At 40.5% G+C, this 21,162-nt stretch overlaps 1 protein-coding gene across 3 annotated transcripts in view; it reads right to left on the reverse strand.

Annotated features, from left to right (window-relative positions):
* The window catches only part of LOC138973093 (hornerin-like), a 53,257-nt gene extending 33,388 nt beyond the window's left edge, over nt 1-19,869 (reverse strand). For 2 of the 3 annotated variants that reach the window (XM_070345771.1, XM_070345756.1), the window contains exons 1-7: nt 19,760-19,869; nt 10,348-10,494; nt 8,255-8,296; nt 5,494-5,740; nt 2,742-2,938; nt 1,648-1,838; nt 502-670 (exon numbers count right to left, since the gene is read on the reverse strand). In XM_070345771.1, coding sequence (XP_070201872.1) covers nt 502-670; nt 1,648-1,838; nt 2,742-2,938; nt 5,494-5,740; nt 8,255-8,296; nt 10,348-10,393 — 892 coding nt within the window. In that variant the 5' untranslated portion in view covers nt 10,394-10,494; nt 19,760-19,869. Of the gene's footprint in view, nt 1-501; nt 671-1,647; nt 1,839-2,741; nt 2,939-5,493; nt 5,741-8,254; nt 8,297-10,347; nt 10,495-19,346; nt 19,479-19,759 lie in introns of all 3 variants that reach the window. The other variant, XM_070345763.1, reaches the window with a different exon arrangement.
* Nucleotides 19,870-21,162: the final 1,293 nt, after the last annotated feature.

The following is a 21,162-nucleotide window of genomic DNA, read 5'->3' on the forward strand; positions in this document are numbered from 1 at the left end:
GATTACAGGATCTTTTTCGTGCGCACTTGGTCTTGTGCTTGCGTGTACACACGGGGGTGTTCGGACACCGAGGAGAGTCTGCACACAAAGTTGACTCTGAGAAATAAATCTCTCGCCGAACGTGGGGACGAACTCACGCTGACAGCGGCCAACTGGATACAAATCCAGCGCGCTACCGACTGAGCTACATCCCCGCCCAAACAAGTTGTTTATTCTGTACTTTAGTTTGCCACACTTCCTGTGTACCTTCGTACATTGAAGCCCCCCTTTTGAGACCCCTCGATTTAAGACTTCATCCTTTTTGAAAGACCCTCCTTTCTCAGATGTTTTGTTCATAACCTCTGTAAATAAATATCCATTTTCAGACTCCCTCCTTTATAAGACCGGATTTTCTCATATTTTCGAAGGTCATTAAAGGGGGGGTTCCACTGTATTGAAAAGAAAGCCACAGAGACAAACAAACAAGCAAGCAGATAGACGAACAACCAAACAAACGCTAACCTTTGCTGTGAAAGGTGTAGGTAGCCCTGAACCCCTTGAATGACCTGAAGGTGCCAGGGATTTTGTAGGGGCCGGTCTGAAAAGTCATTTCCAGTTTGTGGCTGTCCGAGATGATCCACGGACGGTAGTTGGAGCCACTGATCTCCCCCTTGATATTGGCATTGTCGAACTGAAACATCATTCGGTTATCATTTGGGGGCCATTGCGCGGACACACAGATATAGGAACTTGCATAATAACTCCACAATATCTAACAATTCATTAATTCACTCATGCAGCCACTCACTAACATGGAAATCCATGTTTATGTACAGTGATACCCCCCTTTTCAGACACCACCTCACCACCCGTTTAAGACTTCCTCCTTTTTGAAGACCTTGTATTTCCAGATTTTCTGTCCCGATTTACCCCGATTTCAAGACTTCATCCTTTTTAACTGATTGTCTCCCAGGTACGGATATATTTGTACACACTCATATGGCTCTATCTGACCAGGTACGGATATATCCGCTCAGACTGTTAGCTTCAGTCGCTTCCTGTAACGTCCATCTAACACCTGCATTCCAGCATGTTGATACGCAGTTACTACACAGTTACTACAATTCTGAGTGACCTGCTGCAGCACAGCTGGTCTCGGCTAAAAAAAAAACTTGGTCAACGTTACATAGGTAGGTGGGGTAGAAAGTGTTAAGACCTAATTTTCTCAGAGCCTTTGGAGGTCTTAAACGGGAGATTCCACTGTATAACAAACCATCCAAACTTCAATGCACATACAGACTGACACATTTTCTGGAATGCACAAAAGATACTGTCCTGTGCTTAGGTCTTGCATTCATACTCACTGCACACTATCACACATGCTCTAAATACTGAACAGACAAAATTCTAGAAATGATGAAATATAAAAGTTGAGCATCTGAAAACAGTACATATGTGTTTAACAGAACATCACTTGTACACTTGTTTGAAGTGCTCACGTAAATGTGTTAACAACAACACAACCACCACAGCAATACAGACATTCTGACACAATCCCCTGACGTCTTTTACCAAAATGTCAATCCTTGAATTGAAAGCAACAACATTTATTCCAGTTTAAACTCTTCAGAAGCGTAACCTTTACAACATTGCAATAAAAATGCTCACTCTGATGGATGAATGCTGAGAGAGTTGCCAGTCATCAAAGGAGATTGTAATGAACTCTTCTTGAGTAGCTGCCTGAAAGACATATTTGTACACATCGGAGTCCAGAGCATACTCGTCTGGGAAGAATGGAGAACTGAAAAAATGCGGTCGGCCGATATCTGCTGAAGTGCCTGTAAAAGTCTCTGTCTTATCTGGAAAAAAACAAAAATGTTGCAATGATTAGAACATGCAGCATGAAGAAGACAAACACTCACACATGGGCTGAAACTCCCACGTTCACTCATGTTTTTTCACAAGTGGATTTTACGTGTATGACCGTTTCTACCCCACTATTCAGACAGCATACGCCGCTTTCGGGGGAAGCATGCTGGGTATTTTTGTGTTTCTATAGCCCACTAAACTCAGACATGGATTACAGGATCTTTTCCATGTGCACTTGGTCTTGTGCTTGCGTGTACACACGAAGGGGGATAAGCCACTAGCAGGTCTGCACATAAGTTGACCTGGGAGATCGGAAAAATCTCCACACTTAACCCATCAGGCGGCCGCGGCTGGGATTTGAACTCACGACCTTCTGATTAGAAGGCCGATGCCTTATCCACTACGCTACTGCGCCTGTCTCCATGTCTTTCAAATTTCATGAGTGGTACAAAATTGTTTTTCTCAATAAGTATACACCCCAAATATTTCCGGCTAAAATTTAAAGAAACCCACACATCACAGTGTTGATCCCAGGCCTCAGTCTTCAGTCATTCACGCATACCTTTTTGATCTAACACATTATTCTGACCCCAGGTTGATCAAATGTCCGATAGTATTGACAAATGGGACACATTCTGATGCAACAATGTTTTGCGGTCAAGACATTTTGACAGATATGTATTTTGAATCCAGGTCCACCTGATCTATTTTCCTCTGTGTCTGGAAAAAACACTGCTGTCAATTTCACATGCTTTGCAGTGTCAAATGCATTACTTGAGAGACTTTACAAAGAAAGATCAGTTAATTTAAATTTTGGTCTGTTCATGATCGATGTCAGATGTTTAGCCTAAACCATGCTGGTATGCATTAACACTGGCACAATTATTCTTTACCTTCTGCAGTGATCTTTAAATGGAAGACGACATGAGTGTCTTGAGTTTTGTTGGCGCAGGCAACAACGTAGATATACTTGGACTGAGTTCTGAAGTTCAGAACACGAATGTCATTGGCGCTGTTACTGCTGCTACTTGTGTAGGATTCTGCAGTCCGGTTGCTGTAGTTTTTGTCATAGAGGTGTAAATAGCTGCATCTGAAAGGTGCACACAGGTAAGCATAGTCAATACATAAAACTGTTTTTTTGCAAAAAGGAAGAAAATAAATCCCTGCGCCTTGAATATGTTCGCGATATAAATTGCATAAAAAAAATTAAACAAAATAAATAACAAACAAAAAATTCCCTGCGCTTAGAACTGTACCCACAGAATACGCGCGATATAAGCCTCATATTGATTGATTGATTGAAAATGTACGATCATAAACAATCTGAATTCACTACATATTGTTGTCGGTATATCTGTTACAGTTAATCTGTGAAACAAGGGAATACGTGTAATAGCTCAACTATTTTTAGGTAATACATGAATGAACTATTTTTTTCCGTCAGTTATTTCATGTATTACCTAGTTAATACACGTATTCCCTGGCTTTACAGATTAACTGTAACATATCCATTGTTTTATAGCTTTTACAAGGTTCACATCAGGCAAAAGGCAAATGAAATCAATATGAGAGAGAGAGAGAGAGAGAGAGAGAGAGAGAGAGAGAGAGAGAGAGAGAGAGAGAGAGAGAGAGAGAGAGGGAGAGAGGGAGAGAGCGAGAGAGAGAGAGATCTCAAGAGAGAGAGAGACAGAGACAGAGAAACAGAGAAAGAAGAGAGAGAGAGAGGGAGAGAGAAATAAAGACAGGCAGACAGGCACCTTGGATTCGGAGTATGACCCGGAATCTGAGTATGACAGTCTAAATGGCAGGGGGGAAAAACAGCCTTGCACATAAAAGCCCACTCGTGCCCAAGAGTGCAAATGGGAGTCAAAGCTCACAAACACAGAAGGAGAAGAAGATAGGCAGGCAAACAAATACACACAGAAACAGACTAGAAAGGCATACTGAATAAAAGAGAGGAGAGGCAATGAGAGGGGGAAAAAACATCTGAAAGACACTGAAAGAAGGAGTACAGCTGGGAAGAATGGCAAAAGGGAAAGGCCAAATCTTGCAACATTTCTGCATCCTTAACACTATTGTGACCAGCATTGCCACGGCGTTAACGTCCTGCCTGCCCAAGCTTGCCACCAAGAAACTTCCCAAAAAACAGTAACTGTAAAGAAATCTGTCTAGCAAGCTTGAATTAAGTCCAATCACCACCAAATTTTGTGTACTAATTAAAAAATGGATGCCCAGTTCAGTCGTGCTATTTATAAGTTTGTCACGCGATTTGTTTTAGCAAAGGGGGGGGGGTGAAAGGGGGATAATTTGTGTTTTTTAACGTTTTTTTGTGTGTGTTTTCTTTTCCACTGCTTTTTTAAAAGTTATTTTTTAACAGAAAGTATTATAAATAATTTTATAACCAAACAAGGTGTAAAACCTATGAATTAGCTGAAATATTGTTAAAATTCTACACAGAAATAAGGAGACAGTACAAAGAAAAAAACAAGCAAATCCCGCATTCACTCACAGCATCCTGACTCAAATGAAACAAAACTGTGACACTCACCAAATGATGTCTAGGTAATCCATATTGAATATAAGTCACATTTTCACAACAAAGTCCCAACTGTACACCTATGAACATTTCCAAAAGGATTAGGAGGCTCCAGCCATCCATTGTTATCAGTGCTGCCACACCCCCCTTGCAACTACACTATTCGAAGATCCATGCAGTACCACCCTACCACGTGTAGTTTGCCGACTCATACTAGCAACAACAGGACTGTTTCTTCCTCAATATCACTGCTATTATCGCTTTCTTGAGGCGAAAACAACACGTCGGAATCATGATCTACAGGATCCTCAAGATCCAACATCCGGAGAATCTCCTCCCGTGACAAGGCTCGCCTTCGATTCATTTTTTTTGTTCGAAAAAACCACTCAAATCTTCTCTAATTTGCACATGGCGGAGAGCAAGTCACGTGTATCAAGGGAAACAACTCAATTTATTGCAAGCTTCAAAAACCGGGAAGCAATCACGAGTCATGTACCTTGTATGTCTGTTACTAAAATAGTCACTTCCCGTCCGTGGGCATGTCAGCGCAGTTACTAATTTAGTCACCTCCCGTCGCGAAAGTGTTAACACAAATAAACAACTATCGAATGAGCACTTCGGCTGGCGTTGCAACCCTTGGCTCATCCTACAAGGCGGCGTCAGTGATAACACTAACAGCAACATGCGCAATGCAGCGACATCCTTTATCCCAGACATGCACTTACAAAACAGCAATCCAAGCACTGAAAGCTCAGCTACTTTTATTGTGACTGGTGTCTGCGTGTGTGTCCTCTATCAGGCAAAGTAAAATGAAACTGAACATGAGAGCGAGACAAAGAGAGAAGAAAGAACAAGAGAGAGAGAATGTGAGAGAGAGAGAATGTGAGAGAGAGAGAGAGAGAGAGAGAGGAGGGAGAGAATGAGAGGGAGAGAGAGCGAGAGAGAGAGAGAGAGAATGAGAGAGAAGAGAGAGAGAGAGGAAGAGAGAGAGAGAGAGAGAGAGAGAGAGAGAGAGAGAGAGAGAGAGAGAGAGAGAGAGAGAGAGAGAGAGTGCAAGAGAGAAAAGTTGCGCCCCTTTATAGCTGAGCAGAAGTGAACATTCAACCTACCCAGGAACACACCAGCCGTCATACTCCTGATAAACCTTGAGCGAGGGACATGATGGGTAGTTGAAACTGCTGAGCGCCTGGACGTGCAGACGGCAGGAGTCGCAGGTGGAAAACCTCATCAGACACCGATGTTGAACACTGTGGTCAGTGATGGTCCAGTTGACATGCACTGTCAGGTTGTCGCCAGCTGCCCCGAGATGCTCCCCGTTGGGTTCATACCCTGGACGCTTGTCACACAAGTTGATCTCTGTTTGAAGAAAGACAAACGGTAACACATATGACAAGGATTTACAGGTAGAAAAGATGTTCAGTCGCGCAAACACACACGCCAAGAAATATCTTTTACCCTCTTCTTCTGTGTTTGTGGAATACATTTTGTTTGTTTGTTTGCTTAACGCCCAGCCGACCACGAAGGGCCATATCAGGGCGGTGCTGCTTTGACATAATAACGTGCGCCACACACAAGACAGAAGTCGCAGCACAGGCTTCATGTCTCACCCAGTCACATTATTCTGACACCGGACCAACCAGACCTAGCACTAACCCCATAATGCCAGACGCCAGGCGGAGCAGCCACTAGATTGCCAATTTTAAAGTCTTAGGTATGACCCGGCCGGGGTTCGAACCCACGACCTCCCGATCACGGGGCGGACGCCTTACCACTAGGCCAACCGTGCCGGTTTGTGGAATACAACCCTTTCTTTCTTTCTTTATTTGGTGTTTAACGTCGTTTTCAACCACGAAGGTTATATCGCGACGAGGGAAAGGGGGAGATGGGATAGGGGAAAGGGGGGAGATGGGATAGAGCCACTTGTTAAGTGTTTCTTGTTCACAAAAGCACTAATCAAAAAATTGCTCCAGGGGCTGGAATACAACTCCCTTGCACACTAACTGAAGTGAAGTTGCAGTCATATGACTGATTTTTATAAATGGCATCATTTAGGCAGCCACACTCCATTTTCAGGGGGACCACTAACATGAAAGGGATCTGGGCCAAAGGGCATTCTTGCCTTGCCCCCAGGGAGTTTGTTCATGACAGGTAGCACTGTATATTCTCCTTTCATCTCAATCTACATCGATCACCATACCAGAAAGAAAAGGAGGATAATTTGAAAGGGGATGAACAGAAGAAGAAAAAAGAATGAGGTAGTGCAACACTGTTGCATATCACATCAAAAAGAATGTGCGGACCACGTACCAACCCCCCACCCCAAAAAAAAATGACAACCACACATACACACATGGACACAAACACCACCACAGATCAAACAATAGTACCCTTGCCTAATGGCCCATGGCGAATATTCATACTGTACAACTCACAGAACAACTTCCAGTCACGGAAAGTTCTGTTTAAAACCTACAGAAAGCAAAAACTACAACAGTGATGCTGAGATGAACAGAAGGTCAAACAAATCCCAGCAAGTTTTAACATCATAGTTGAAGTTACACCAAGCTGCATGTAAAACCCAATGTTCTGCTAAATTGTTTGTACAGTGGTATGGGCGATGAAAGGACACCATTGCCTTCAGATCAGCTAAAAGTGTCCCTACCTTGCAGGTGGCCTTTTCTGACAGGTGTATTTTGTTCAAATCTATTACTGAGCCTGGGCCACCCACAGACCCATTTTAACCAGCTCTACTCAAAACCCCACCCACTGAACTTGAAGGTGGTCATCTACATTTTTGCTTTTTTTCAATAATCTTATGGTTAGATTTCGCTAAAAAGTTTTGTCAGATGATGAATGAACCATGGGGAAAAAAGCTTTTTTTAATTTTTTATTTTATTTTTGGGAAGTGTTGGTAACATTTCCAATGTTTCATTTTTCATGTGCAGAGACCACGTGCTTTGCCTATAATCATCAACCAATCAAATTCATGTCCCTTTGCTGACAGCCACACCCACAAAATCACAGCAACAGTTTGACACTGGGTATTGGAGTGCTGTCCACGATTTTTTTTAAACGAACGAAATGCATGGTATTCGAAAGGAGTTTTGCCCTCGGCATTTTCCAAATAAGGACATCCTACTACGCTGGAATACTATAATGAATTTTCAAACGGCTGCCCTGGCTTCGTCCTTCCTGATCGAAGGGGGGTGTATTGTTGATATTTGTAGGTAATAGACTCAGCATTTTAATGGTTTAATGTCGATTTCTGTACAAGAATGTAGACAAGGACCTTTAAAATGTCCGAAAGGACCCAGTACATGATTTGGAAGAAGAAGAGGTACATTTTGTTCATGATAATAGACAGGGGAACGACAGAAGGTGGCCTTTTATGGGAGTTGTCCTCTAATTGGAGGGGCCACACATGGCAGGTACTACTGTACTTCACAACTGTCCTTATCTTCTTCTTCTTCATTCATGGGCTGAAACTCCCACGTTCACTCATGTTTTAACACGAGTGGGTTTTTACGTGCATGACCTTTTTACCCCGCCATTCAGGCAGCCATATGCCGCTTTCGGTATTTACATGTATTTACCCACCGAACTCTGACATTGATTACAGGATCTTTTCCATGCGCACTTGGTCTTGTGCTTGCGTGTACACACAAAGGGGGATAAGGCACGAGCAGGTCAGCACATAAGTTGACCAGGGAAAACGAAAAAATCTCCATCCTTAACCCACCAGACGGCCGCGGCCAGGATTTGAACTCACCACCTTTCGATAAGGAGGCCAGTCTTATCCATTAGGCCACTGCGCCCGTCAAACTGTCCTAATAAGACTAAGCATGCACACAAAAACATCACAAATCTCACCACTCTGGTGCCTGTACCCTTGTCCAACGACACAGGCCAGTCCTGAGGAGACAGAAGGAAAAACAGATTAAAGTAACACCACAGGTCAAATAGGGACATAACATGTACATCAATCAGTTCAATCATACCATTCACTGAAAGCACCACCATGCATGGCACACAAAAATCAATCCATAATTCAAATAACCAGGCCTCACAAATAACATAACACCTGAGTCTTCTTATTTTTTAACTTTCTGATAAGAGCACATTTCAGTAAGATGTTCCTCTAAATGCACAACACATATTCTTTGGAGCAAAACAATCTTTTATGCCTGGTCTGATCCTAAACATATTAATCCAACGTACAGCTGCCTTTGTAAGAATCTTGTATGCTCAGTTACAAGCGCAGGACCCCCCCCCCCCCCCTCCCCCATCAGGTATAAAAAGGGAAGGTAGTGTTCAAATAGAAATAATTCTGAAGAGGCAATGAACATAAAGTCTGTGAAAGCAAGGTCTTAACAAGTCGCCTAAGGCGAAATTACTACATTTAGTCAAGCTGTCGAACTCACGGAATGAAACTGAACGCACTGTATTTTTTCACCAAGAGAGTACAGCCGCTTCGTCAATCCCCGCGTGAAGGAAATTGCTCACCTTCCACGTGCAAAATGTAGTGATATTGACACGCCAGATTAGCGCGGTAGCATATTGTGCTAAGCATTCATGTTAACTTTCGGAGCTTGTTTTGAATACAACCTATCACATCTATATGTTTTTGGAATCAGGAAATGATAAAGAATAAGATGAAATCATTTTTGGATCGATTTCTTAAATTTTAATCGTAAGACTAATTATTCTATTTTCGTTAATTGCGATCACATTTTAAGAGTAAACATGACATATGTATATATTTTTAGATTCAGAATGTGATGAAGAATACGATGCAATCAATTTTAAATCTGTTTGCGAAAAATTGATTTTAATGACAACTTTAATGAGCAAACTCATCAATTAATTTTTAAACCTCCAAGCTGAAATGCAACACCAAAGTCCGGCCTTCGTCGAAGATTGCTTGGCCAAAATGTCAATCAATTTGATCAAAAAATGAGGGTGTGACAGTGCCGCTTCAACTTTTACAAAAAGCCGGATATGACGTCATCAAAGACATTTATTAAACAAGAAGGGCAAAGCCCATACGACTCACATGCTTTACACATTTTTCCTACCAAAATACATGTGACCTTGACCCAAGGTCAAGGTCATCCAAGGTCATGCAACACAAAGCTGTTAATTCAAGACATAGGAAGTACAATGGTGCTTATTGGCTCTTTCTACCATGAGATATGGTCACTTTTAGTGGTTCACTACCTTATTTTGGTCACATTTCATAAGGGTCAAAGTGACCTTGACCTTGATCATATGTGACCAAATGTGTCTCATGATGAAAGCATAACATGTGCCCCACATAATTTTTAAGTTTGAAACAGTTATCTTCCATAGTTGAGGGTCAAGGTCACTTCAAAATATGTATACAATCCAACTTTGAAGAGCTCCTGTGACCTTGACCTTGAAGCAAGGTAAACCAAACTGGTATCAAAAGATGGGGCTTACTTTGCCCTATATATCATATATAGGTGAGGTATTGAATCTCAAAAACTTCAGAGAAAATGGGAAAAATATGAAAAATAGCGGTTTTTTAGGCAACATTTATGGCCCCTGCGACCTTGACCTTGAAGCAAGGTCAAGATGCTATGTATGTGTTTTGGGGCCTTGTCATCATACACCATCTTGCCAAATTTGGTACTGATAGACTGAATAGTGTCCAAGAAATATCCAACGTTAAAGTTTTCCGGACGGACGGACGTCCGGACGTCCCAATATGTACTTTCTTTTTTTCTTCTTCAGCGTTCGACGGTTGTGTCACTCATAGTCTTAGGCCTGCTGAGTAATGTACTTTCAAATCTGTCCAGCAGCTAATACAAACAATACAACAACAATATCATAATCAAAATCACCTTCTTCATCTTTAAATCAAGCTGAAGCGCTGGACACGGCAGTGACATAAAACAATGCGAAAAAATATTTCAAAACGTTTGGATTAAGAGGCCACCCACCTGTCAGAAAAACAGCTGCCAAGCCAAGCTTGCATAAAAACATCATCGTGGTGGTCTGTCTTGTATATCTTGATGTCACACATCAGTCATTGCTGTTGCGGCCATAATGAATAAGCTGTACTGTACAGGTGCCTCAGCACATTGTATCTGCAACAGAGCACAGCGATTATTGGTGACGCGTTGCATAAAGTTGAATGCACTAGCTGAGCTTGCAAACCCACAGACACACAGACACAAACACACACTCTCTCTCATGCATACACACTCTCTCTCACACACACTGCCTTCTTTTCCACTTGTTCTGGGGTGTAGAGAAGGGTTTGATTCTAGGGTCAAAATCTAGGCTGCTGTGACTGAGCGAGACAATTATTGAGGTGTGAATGATTGCACAATGCAAAAGCACGGAGTCATGCAGCTCCTCAGATTTATACTTGTACATACAGGTTTGAACAGTAACTATGCGTGTGATCAAATTACATTTCTACCAGTTTTTAGGCAATTAAGTGAGGAAGTTGTAAATTTTTCTCTGACTAAACTGTATGCTTATTAATTTTGTCAAGTATTTTCATAACAATTTACAGATCACCAGAACTCAAAATGGAAGCACAAGCTTTGTAAACAAAATCTACACTTTGCAAGCATCCAACCATGTCAACCGCATTCAAATACAGGACATATCAAGGTGTACACATGTTTTTTCAACTCCACAGACGCTTCTCAATGCAATACAGGAAAGTTTGAAAGCTGAGAAATTTTGATTTAACTCAATACAGCTTTTTACCTGTCGCACTCCTTTATCTCAACACACACACACACACACAATCAACCTGCACATCTTTTACCTTACACCTCGCACAAATAACAACACTGTAAACCAGCTGCTAGTTCACATTCAAAGAAATTAGAAAGACAAACAGAGCAGAATGGATACCTCCTTCAGTAAGCAAGACATGTTACATGTACTTGATTTCTCCAACAGGATAAACCCTATCATAAGGCAACATCACACGCCAGTTACGCTTCAGTGATTTCTGGGACAATCATTTGCCTTAGGACACTAACACTTTGACCTAGCCTCTTACACAATGTGACCTTTGATTTCAAGCCTATTCACATCGTTTCCTCCAGTGCTTTTACACAGTGTACATTGTACCACTATCAGACTGAGTAACATTGAGAGCAGACCATCTCAAAGTCAAAATTCAAATCTGTGTCAAGGTGAAAATTGAAACCAGACAAAACCACCTGTGTGAACATTCAGTCGTATAAGAACACCTTCATCAACACTGTGTTTTAGGAAAAGTTTGCTAGAATAAGCAAACACACAATTTTACTCATAAGCTTTGATTCAACTCCCACAGTTATGAAACGAAAGCAACCAGTCATCACACCAATGCAAACCTTTCCCTTTCAATACCTTGAACCAGGTGTCATTTTGGGTGTATCACAACAGACCTTCTTTTCTTGTACAGTATCACTTCAGTCTCTCTCATAAGACTTGACTGGGATGTCTCTTTCCCCCTTTCCCCATTTACCCCAGGAAACCTGACCCTGTCCAGTGTGTCAGGGAGACATAGCTCAAATAAAACATTTGCCAACACAAACAACAGGCGCTTGTAAATGACAGGGAGGTAACTGTTTTTAATGCATGTATTTCTGACTAACTGGTGTTTTGCTTTTCCGGCAACAGACCCCTTTTTTGCTTTGGGACTCTGTATTTTAATGTATTGACCTGACCCATTTGTGTTAGTTTTTTTTATGTAACAAGGACATGTCATGCTGAAGCATTATAACTTTCGTTTTCCAACAGGCATAACATTATACTCTCCTCAGTGAGAGGCTGCTGCGTCCAGTAGTATACTGAGTTTTGCAGCAGGTATCTCCTTGTGGCAACAGTGTTCACTTGTTAGTCAATAGTGCAATTCAATGTCACACTGGTGTCGCCTGCAAGCTGAACACCTGGTAATTGGACTTACATACATACCAACGTGGAAACAATTAACGATCATCTGACATGCCACTCAGTGCCTCCAGCAACGATTCTAACACCAGGGGTATAAACTATAAGTATACCTACACTGGATAAACACAATTAACAGTTGGTCAAAATGTTTCCAAGCGAATATTTACACCAACTGTTAATTGTGTTGGAAACATTTTGAAGATCGTGATGGTACCGTAATAAAGTGTGCACATGTGCCATGTACAATTTTTTCAGAAGTCCATGGAGCCTCAAGCTCAATAGTGATCCATATTTTGAACGTATATATATATGTGCACATCCTAGATACTGGGTCACAACTATGGGACATGGACACCAGGAAAAAAAGTAGGACTGAATTGAGTGAAATACTCTTTTTTAAGTGCAAAAGACATGCCTGTATCTTTTTCTGTCAAAGAGAGGACCTTTCATATCGGGGTTTCTTTAGAAATGACAATTAGACACATGCAGTACGCTCTATGTCGTGGGTTACATGGTTTCCACTTTAGGCTTCAATATCCCACAGGAAAGAACTTTAGCTCAGTTATTGCATGTGGCATGTGGACAACATTGATAAATAAATATGCAAACATGAAAGTTTGAAATTACAAGTTTCCATAAGTTAACTAGATCGAAGTAGAAAGTGGAAACCGTAACCCACGCAATTTCCAGGTGCAAAAGTTTTTCTTGTAGGTCAAATGTAGCAACTAGCCTTTTGGGCACCCTTTTGGGTTTTAATACATGATAGAAAGATTTAAGTGAGCAAAAAGTTTTCGATCTGTGCTCACTGGGTTTATGTGTATAGAGATAATACTGTCGTGAGTTACATGGAAACCATAGTTTGTAATGTCTTTTATTTCCAAAGAAAAGAACTAAAACTTGATTATTGCAATTTGCATGTGGACAACATTGATAAATAAATATGCAAACATGAAAGTTTGAAATTACAAGTTTCCATAAGTTAACTAGATCGAAGTAGAAAGTGGAAACCGTAACCCACGCAATTTCCAGGTGCAAAAGTTTTTCTTGTAGGTCAAATGTAGCAACTAGCCTTTTGGGCACCCTTTTGGGTTTTAATACATGATAGAAAGATTTAAGTGAGCAAAAAGTTTTCGATCTGTGCTCACTGGGTTTATAGGTATAGAGATAATACTGTCGTGAGTTTCATGGAAACCATAGTTCGTAATGTCTTTTATTTCCAAAGAAAAGAACTAAAACTTGATTATTGCATGTGGACTACATAGATAAATAACTATGCATACATGAAAGTTTGAAATTTTCAAGTTTCCATAAGCGACAATCCTAAATGAGAGAATTAATCGATTGTCGATCGTGCGTTGCAGAAGAATCGAAAATTTCATAATGGCGCCGATCATGAGAACACATGTGCTGCTCAAACTTTGCACCAGATCAAGCTTTAATCAGCAAAATATCGCAAAATTCGTCGATGAATATATGCTACAATTGTCAAAAAAGATTTTACAGGTCTCAAACAGTGAAGATACAGCGTGGTCTGTCGTGAGTTACGTCTCAAAAACCGGAAACGAATACGATTGGGTGGATAAATTCTCATTGTCTATTCACATGACCGGGTCAAACGTCATGAATGGAACTTTCCACGGTGTTCCCGCGATCTCACAACGCGTGTGTGATAGGCAATGCGGGATTTGTCGTCTGCTGTGGCCATGCTTTCGTGCATTACAGATGGAAACGAAACAAGGGTGGGGTACATTCAAGCGCGATTATAAGCTGAAATAAATTTGTTTCCTACCGTAGTGCTGTGTTTTGAAAACCTAAATGTTGTTGAAATAAATAAATAATGACTTTGAATAACTTTGAGGTTTCCTTTGTTCAGCAGATCGCATTTTTTGATGAAGTTGAAACCGGAAACGACGGTAACCCACGATTACGTGTTTTCTTTGCCGATCAAACTCCCAGAAGAAGAACAAGAAGAGCAAACGCTCGATCGAGTCACTTTCGCAGTTCTGAATATTATATGAGGCATCAGATGGACAGGAAGAAATTGCTATTCACAACACAATGAGTCACGTTCACATAAAATTTGAGCCCGGTCACTTTTATAGTTTCCGAGAAAAGCCCAACGTTAAGTTGTGTGTTGCCGAACAGAAAAGGCTAGTTATCTCCCTTGTTTTTCTGATAACGTTCGTAAAAGGCTACAGATGTAAATACTTTGATGTAAAGAATAATCCTACAAAGTTTCAATCACATCCGATGAACTTTGTCAAAGATATAAAATGTCTAATTTTTCCTTTGACGCTGACCTGTGACCTTGAAAAAGGTCAAAGGTCAACGAAACCATCGTTAAAGTGTAGAGGTCATTGGAGGTCACGACTAAACAAAATATGAGCCCGATCGCTTTGATAGTTTCCGAGAAAAGATATAAAATGTCTAATTTTTCCTTTGACGCTGACCTGTGACCTTGAAAAAGGTCAAAGGTCAACGAAACCATCGTTAAAGTGTAGAGGTCATTGGAGGTCACGACTAAACAAAATATGAGCCCGATCGCTTTGATAGTTTCCGAGAAAAGTCCAACGTTAAGGTGGTGTCTACGGACGGCCGGCCGGCCGGCCGGACAGACTAACACTGACCGATTACATAGAGTCACTTTTTCTCAAGTGACTCAAAAATAGATGTAATTCTTGAGTGTGTATGTCGAGAATAATCCTTCAGCTGACCCATAAACATCACAATAAAATTCACAGAGCTTTATTCTCCATTATGTACAGCTGCAACACAGACTGGTGTATTTTTGTCCCAGTTTTAGGTGCTGTTTTGGGGGCATTTTGGCTAAAAATTAAATCGTTTAAAACCCACAGCAATGTTTGAAAACCCAAACTTGGTTGTTACAGTAAGTCAAATCCATCCCCTTTGACATCAAAGCATCCCCTTTGTCATCCATTGCTCAGAGATATTGTGACAGTCATTCAAAGTTGACAACCCATAGTATTTCCCAGTATCTAGGACGTGCACATATAGGATAATGATTTATACTTACATGCAAGTTTTCTTAACACCAGCAAACAAACAAAAACACTGTTACTAAACTACAAAAGTGAGCTGACTATTAGTAGAAAAGCTGACCTTCTGACAGTTTCAGCTTCTGGTTTATTCAAGGAAATAAACATTTGTCTGGTCAAATTATAGGGAGAGTAGCAGTATTCTTTTCTACTCCAAGAATGAAGTATTTAGTGTCCTGCTCTTAACACTAAATACTTGCTTTCTATACTACATATTTTATACTGTACTTCATTCAATGACATTGCATCAACCATCAAACTGAGTATTATATCTAGGGGCAGTCATATCAACAGCGGACGGCTACTCGTAGAAATTTAAGAAGAGAAAACTAATCATTCAGGTCTCCCTGTGTCTCTTCCCATCCCCCTATCCCCCTCTTACACACCTGCAAAATGGACATGTATAGAAAATAAACAACTTACAAACATGTTGCAATTAAGAAAATAATCCTCACCATTTGAAAAGCTTCATGCCTTTATGTGTATTAGGCACACACAAAAAATAGTCTGTTTACGGTAACCCGACCGACCCTATTTTTTTCGCGCGACCCTAGACTTTTTTTTGGCATTTGGGAAAAAACAAAACAAAACAAAAACACGTAAAAATATGGTTTTTGGGGAAAAAAAAAAAAAAAAAAAAAGATCCCAACCTACCGATGTTACCGTAAACAGACCTATATTTTTTTTTTGGCCTTAGCACTATAACGCTTTCATAACTAATGAGGGCATAAAAAGGAAATACAAACCGCAATCCCTTATTTATTTTACGTTTTAATATTTTATTGTGTATGTTTGTATGCCTAGAACAACATAAACACTTGTGTGCATGTTCATTTTTTGTTAGGCACTCTTAATTAACTGGCATGCTGTCTTTTGAAGAGCCAATTCAACATCTAGTCTGCATTTAAAAATGTTGATGTGAAAGGCATGGTCTGAAGTAATTCATGACATACTTTTTTTTTCTCAGAAGTACAATTACTTTTTTAGCGGGAAGGGAAATAGGCCACTGACTCACCTTTCCTGTCTCTTATAGCTTTCTTCCTGAGGTATACTAGCTGTACAAGAATTTCTAGCACAGTTTCTCCCTGAACTTAAAACGTCGAAAAGGACCCAGTTCATGATTCAGAAGAAGAAGTAGAAAAGCCATGGCCACTCATACAAACAATGAGATGATGGACATACAACAAGGTTTCACTTCTGACATTTTTTGACACAACTGACAGAATTCGAAAACAGCCTGACTGCTAGCGTTCCATTAAGAGTCAAAAGACAAACAACTTAGAGGAACAGATAGACATTATACCATCACCTCTTATAATTCAAACAATGCTACAAATGAGGAAACACTACATAGCACAAATAGAACAACGTTTTTTTTTTTAAACAGCAAACTTACTTTTGTGACACAGGTTCAAGGAAGTGGGATAGCTGAATCTCAACATGCGTCTTGCAAGTTTTACGCACTCATAAAGTGACTGTCTCGCTGTACACCACTTCAAAAAAGAAGGTGAAAACACACTTTTGAAAGCTGTTTGTATCTATAGATCTTTAGATCTTCAGTGCAATTTGCTTTCAAAAGCAACTTCATAAAATCGAAACTTCGCCATCAACATCTGCGTCTCAGGAATTACAGTAGCAATTCACTACGACTGTAATCAAACTCCAACCAGTGAAAAATAATTCTCACTCATAAAACGTTATAGCACCCCAACATTTATGACCACTTCTTGCTTCTTAACCTCGTTCCTATGATAAGCACAAGCCTGGTAACACTGTTGTGTAGCAATCCACAGCAAAGATGAGTAAGATATGAAATTATACACCACAGAGAAGTGTTGCATTTATAACCATTCTGCCATAAATCCTGGAAACAGTGAGCAGACATGTTCCTCCCTTTTCTCGTGACACAAGTATCCTGTATACTAAGAACAATGTCTTCTGAATCCCACGCCCATAGTGACATAACCGGGGCACATACACACACATTTAATTGTGCTTCTATCATTAGTATCAACTAATTTACTTCAACGCAAAAATCTGCAATCTTGCAATGCAGGTTTCCGTGTAAAATTATTTGCAGGCTAACTTACCAAGAAATTTGTAACATGATCATGAAAAACATTTTCATTGGTGCCTGCATGTACATTACGCAGAATTTATAAAAATAGAAGAATGCATGCAGCATAACTGCTGCTGACAGGTTCATGACTATATATATATATATTCTTGACAGCTCAGACATGCGCCTGGCTTAAAATTTAGCCTGTAACTTGTAAGCCCATCTCCACACTGTTCCGGTATCTTTTGAACAAACGACTGCGAGTCACACGAACTTATCGGCGGCGGTTGGCTTTAAAGAAGCGCGCGCTATGCAGAAAATTTGTCTGCTTGGGAAACACGAACTTGTGTGACCTAGCTGCTTCGGGACTCCCTTTTTTCAAACTTTCAAAACTTCGAATTGTACTGATCTTGTCTTGATGAAATAAAAATTATTTTATGATTTAAGAATGTTTGTGAAACAAGCTGTCAATTTATTATTTAGATTTTAAAAGTTAGTTCTAACGCCAAAACGAGGCGTCCGATTTGTCTCATTGTAAATCCGTTCTGACTGCACGAAATAAATTCTTCGAAAAATGCTCACTCTTTACGGAGGGCACCTAGGATGTTCTCAAGCGGTGAGTGTTTAAATGAAAGAGTGTTTGTACTGTGTATAAAAGCCTAACAGTGTCTGTGACCAGAAACTGATGGTTTACGTGAAGCTGAGTGTGCCTTTAAGGCATTTCGCGTTCTAAGATGATATTGCCAAACTTCTCACTTGAAACTACAGTAACTGGCTGAGCTTTCTCTGTATTACAATGTTAACAGCCATGCAATAATGCAAGAAAGAGAATTAAGCAACACACTTTTCAATTTCATAACTACATACATGTGCGTGAGTGTGAGTGTGTGTGTGTGTGGTTCGATACTTTTGCATGGTTTTCATTGTTCAACTATCGATTGTTATCTTATGTTTCCGTTTCAACAATTTTGCATATTTCACTTTCTGCTCAACACACTTGACAAAAATATCCTTAGAACTATATGCATCTAAAGCCTGTCGTTAACTGGGCGAAGTCGACTACGCGAAGTATACTTTGCAAAGCTGGCCGCACGAGGCTTTTGCACTGAGTTTTTGGTAGAAAGACTTCGCGAAGTGTAAGCGATATCAACTTCTGGCTCAATTAAGTACTGTCTTAAAGGCCTACGTCACAACAACCCTAGCTGTGACCGTCTTGTCTGAAGTGGCAATGTTGTGAAGAAACATTACTTTTACAAAGTTTAGCAAAGTGATGTTAAGACATGCAGAAGCAGGACTCTCCTCTACTACAAAGGAACAGTGTCGTTCCCTAACTCTGAGAAGACAATTTAGGTCAGTTGGACCTCACGGTTGTAAATTTGTATAGGTCCTTATGTCTCGGCTACAAAAACATTGCTCTGTCACTGTGTCAGAAGACGTCCCTTCTTCATGTCAAAACTATCCATCCGATAGTTTTGACATGAAGAAGGTCTTCTGACAGAACAATGCCAACCCAAAATACAAATAACATATAATGTTGTTGGATTATATATTAGATAAATACTACAATAACTAAATGGAAAACGGAACCGATGTAATTGATTTCTCATTTAGTCATTAGCGCAATATTATAATATTTAATAGTTTTTCCAGTATTTAAATTCTCGCCATATACACAGCAGTGCAATCACTCAACAAATACAGTAAGGTAATCACTATGAGTTTTCACCACCATATATTATACAGGCCTATATTATAAGCTGGTTTTTTTTCTCTCATCTCTCTCCACGTCCCGATTAATTAAACTGTCACTGTCAGTGCCAGTCTTTATAAACTTACAGTTACATGTAAGCATATATATATATACACTTTTTTTGCTCACTAGATCCACACGGCAACATATGTGTTTACACCTTTTACTCACCTGCACACCTTTCGATAATAAATCAGACAGTGACAGCCCCAGGCAGCCACGACCTCAAGTCCCGGATCTTGCTCCAGAGAAGTGCTTGTCACTGTCACAGTGTCAGCAATAAGTGACACTGACTCAAGTTGACTGTAGAAGATGGGACCAACACTCCATGAAAGAAATCACACACCCTCCACACACACACAAACGGACAAAGTAAGGAACTAATTTCCAAAATAAATCGTGTGGACACACACTTTAGGACACCGATGTTGGTTGTGGCCCCCTCCCTCTGCATGGGTCAACTGTAACTGTGTAAAGCACTGCAGATTGACAGTGACACACATGCTTGGAGCTAAATCACACCTGTTTTTGTTGTAAGTACACATTAGACGGAAGCTAGGTTTAAAAGATCTTACCGTACTTACTGTCAAACAGGGCGAATATGATTATTATCGTTGTGGACGCGTGACCGCATACCTAGTTCAACAACAGAGAGCGGCACAAGCTATGATGACGTTTACAGCAATACGCAAGAAAGATCGACGAAGAACACAGTCTTCAAATTCGTCTGCTCAAGTCAGTCAGTTGAGGGGCGTTGGGGACAGACAAATCAGTGATAACCTTCAATGAGTGAAATCAGTGAAGGAAAATGCAATCGTTTTAAGTAAATTGTAATGCCCAAACCTGGCGCAACAACCAGCGAGAAATGATAACAAAGGAAATCCGCAGAACTAACTATTCAGAAAGGCGCGTCAGTTCTTTCTTGTCTCCGTTTCTTAGAGTTACTGAACCTGTCAACTCCAGGTACACGGAGCTGGCCCCTAGGGCTTTCAGACATGCCTCAGGCAGCTATCCGTTTGAAAAAATACCAAGTTTCATTGACTTTCATGCAAGGAGTCAAAAACTGCAACTTTTTTTTTTTTACGAATTATTAATTTATAGTCGCCCTCGTCCACGCTCACATCAAATCCCGCACGTGAATTAGTTACGTCAAAGCCTACATCGAATTCTATTAGTCTCGTTGAGAGGGAGAATATTCTTTCTGTTTTGAGTACTGTCTTCCTGACGTCAAGACATTGTCAGTGTGATCAGTGACGTAAGCGAATTGTAAAAGATGTTATGTTGGTCCATTAATGGCATAGTACCGCACACAGGCCTTTCACGGGTAATGTTACTTACTACTAGTACTAAATACTACTGATTTGGCGGGAGATGCGAACTGACAAATTGACCACATTAAAGGCACACACAGCCTCCCGTAAACGGGCCATCCGTTTCTCAGTGTCAAAGGTCAGGCTTTTACTACACAAAGTACAAACACCCTTTCACTCACCGCTTGAGAACATCCTTGGTGGCCTCCGTAAATTAAGAGCGAGCATTTTTCAAAGAATTTATTTTTGCGTGGCCATCCGCGGATTCAGTGTCTGTACCACAATCGGCCGCCTCGTTTTGGCGCTAGAACTAACTTTTACTAAAATCTAAATAAATTGACTGCTTGTAACAAACATTTTTAAATCATAAAAGATTTATTTTTTCATCAAGACGAGATCGAATAGCCTACAATTCATTTTTTAAAATTTTGTTTATATACATTTTAATGCCTCACTAATTTGCATTCGGTTATTACATTTTTACACTGTGTGCATCAGTCACTGTGTGAGTGTGTGTGCGGTGTGTGTGTGTGTGTGCCCCGGTGTGTGTGAGTGTGTGTGTGTGCGTCCGTGTGTGTGTGTGTGTGTGTGTGTGTGTGTGTGTGTGTGTGTGTGTGTGTGTGCATGAGTGTGTGCGTGTTCTGGATTTATTTTTTTTAGGAGAACGTTCGGAAAAG

Source organism: Littorina saxatilis, linkage group LG1 (genome assembly GCF_037325665.1).
Source record: "Littorina saxatilis isolate snail1 linkage group LG1, US_GU_Lsax_2.0, whole genome shotgun sequence".
In the NCBI taxonomy this organism is placed as follows: Eukaryota; Metazoa; Mollusca; class Gastropoda; order Littorinimorpha; family Littorinidae; genus Littorina; species Littorina saxatilis.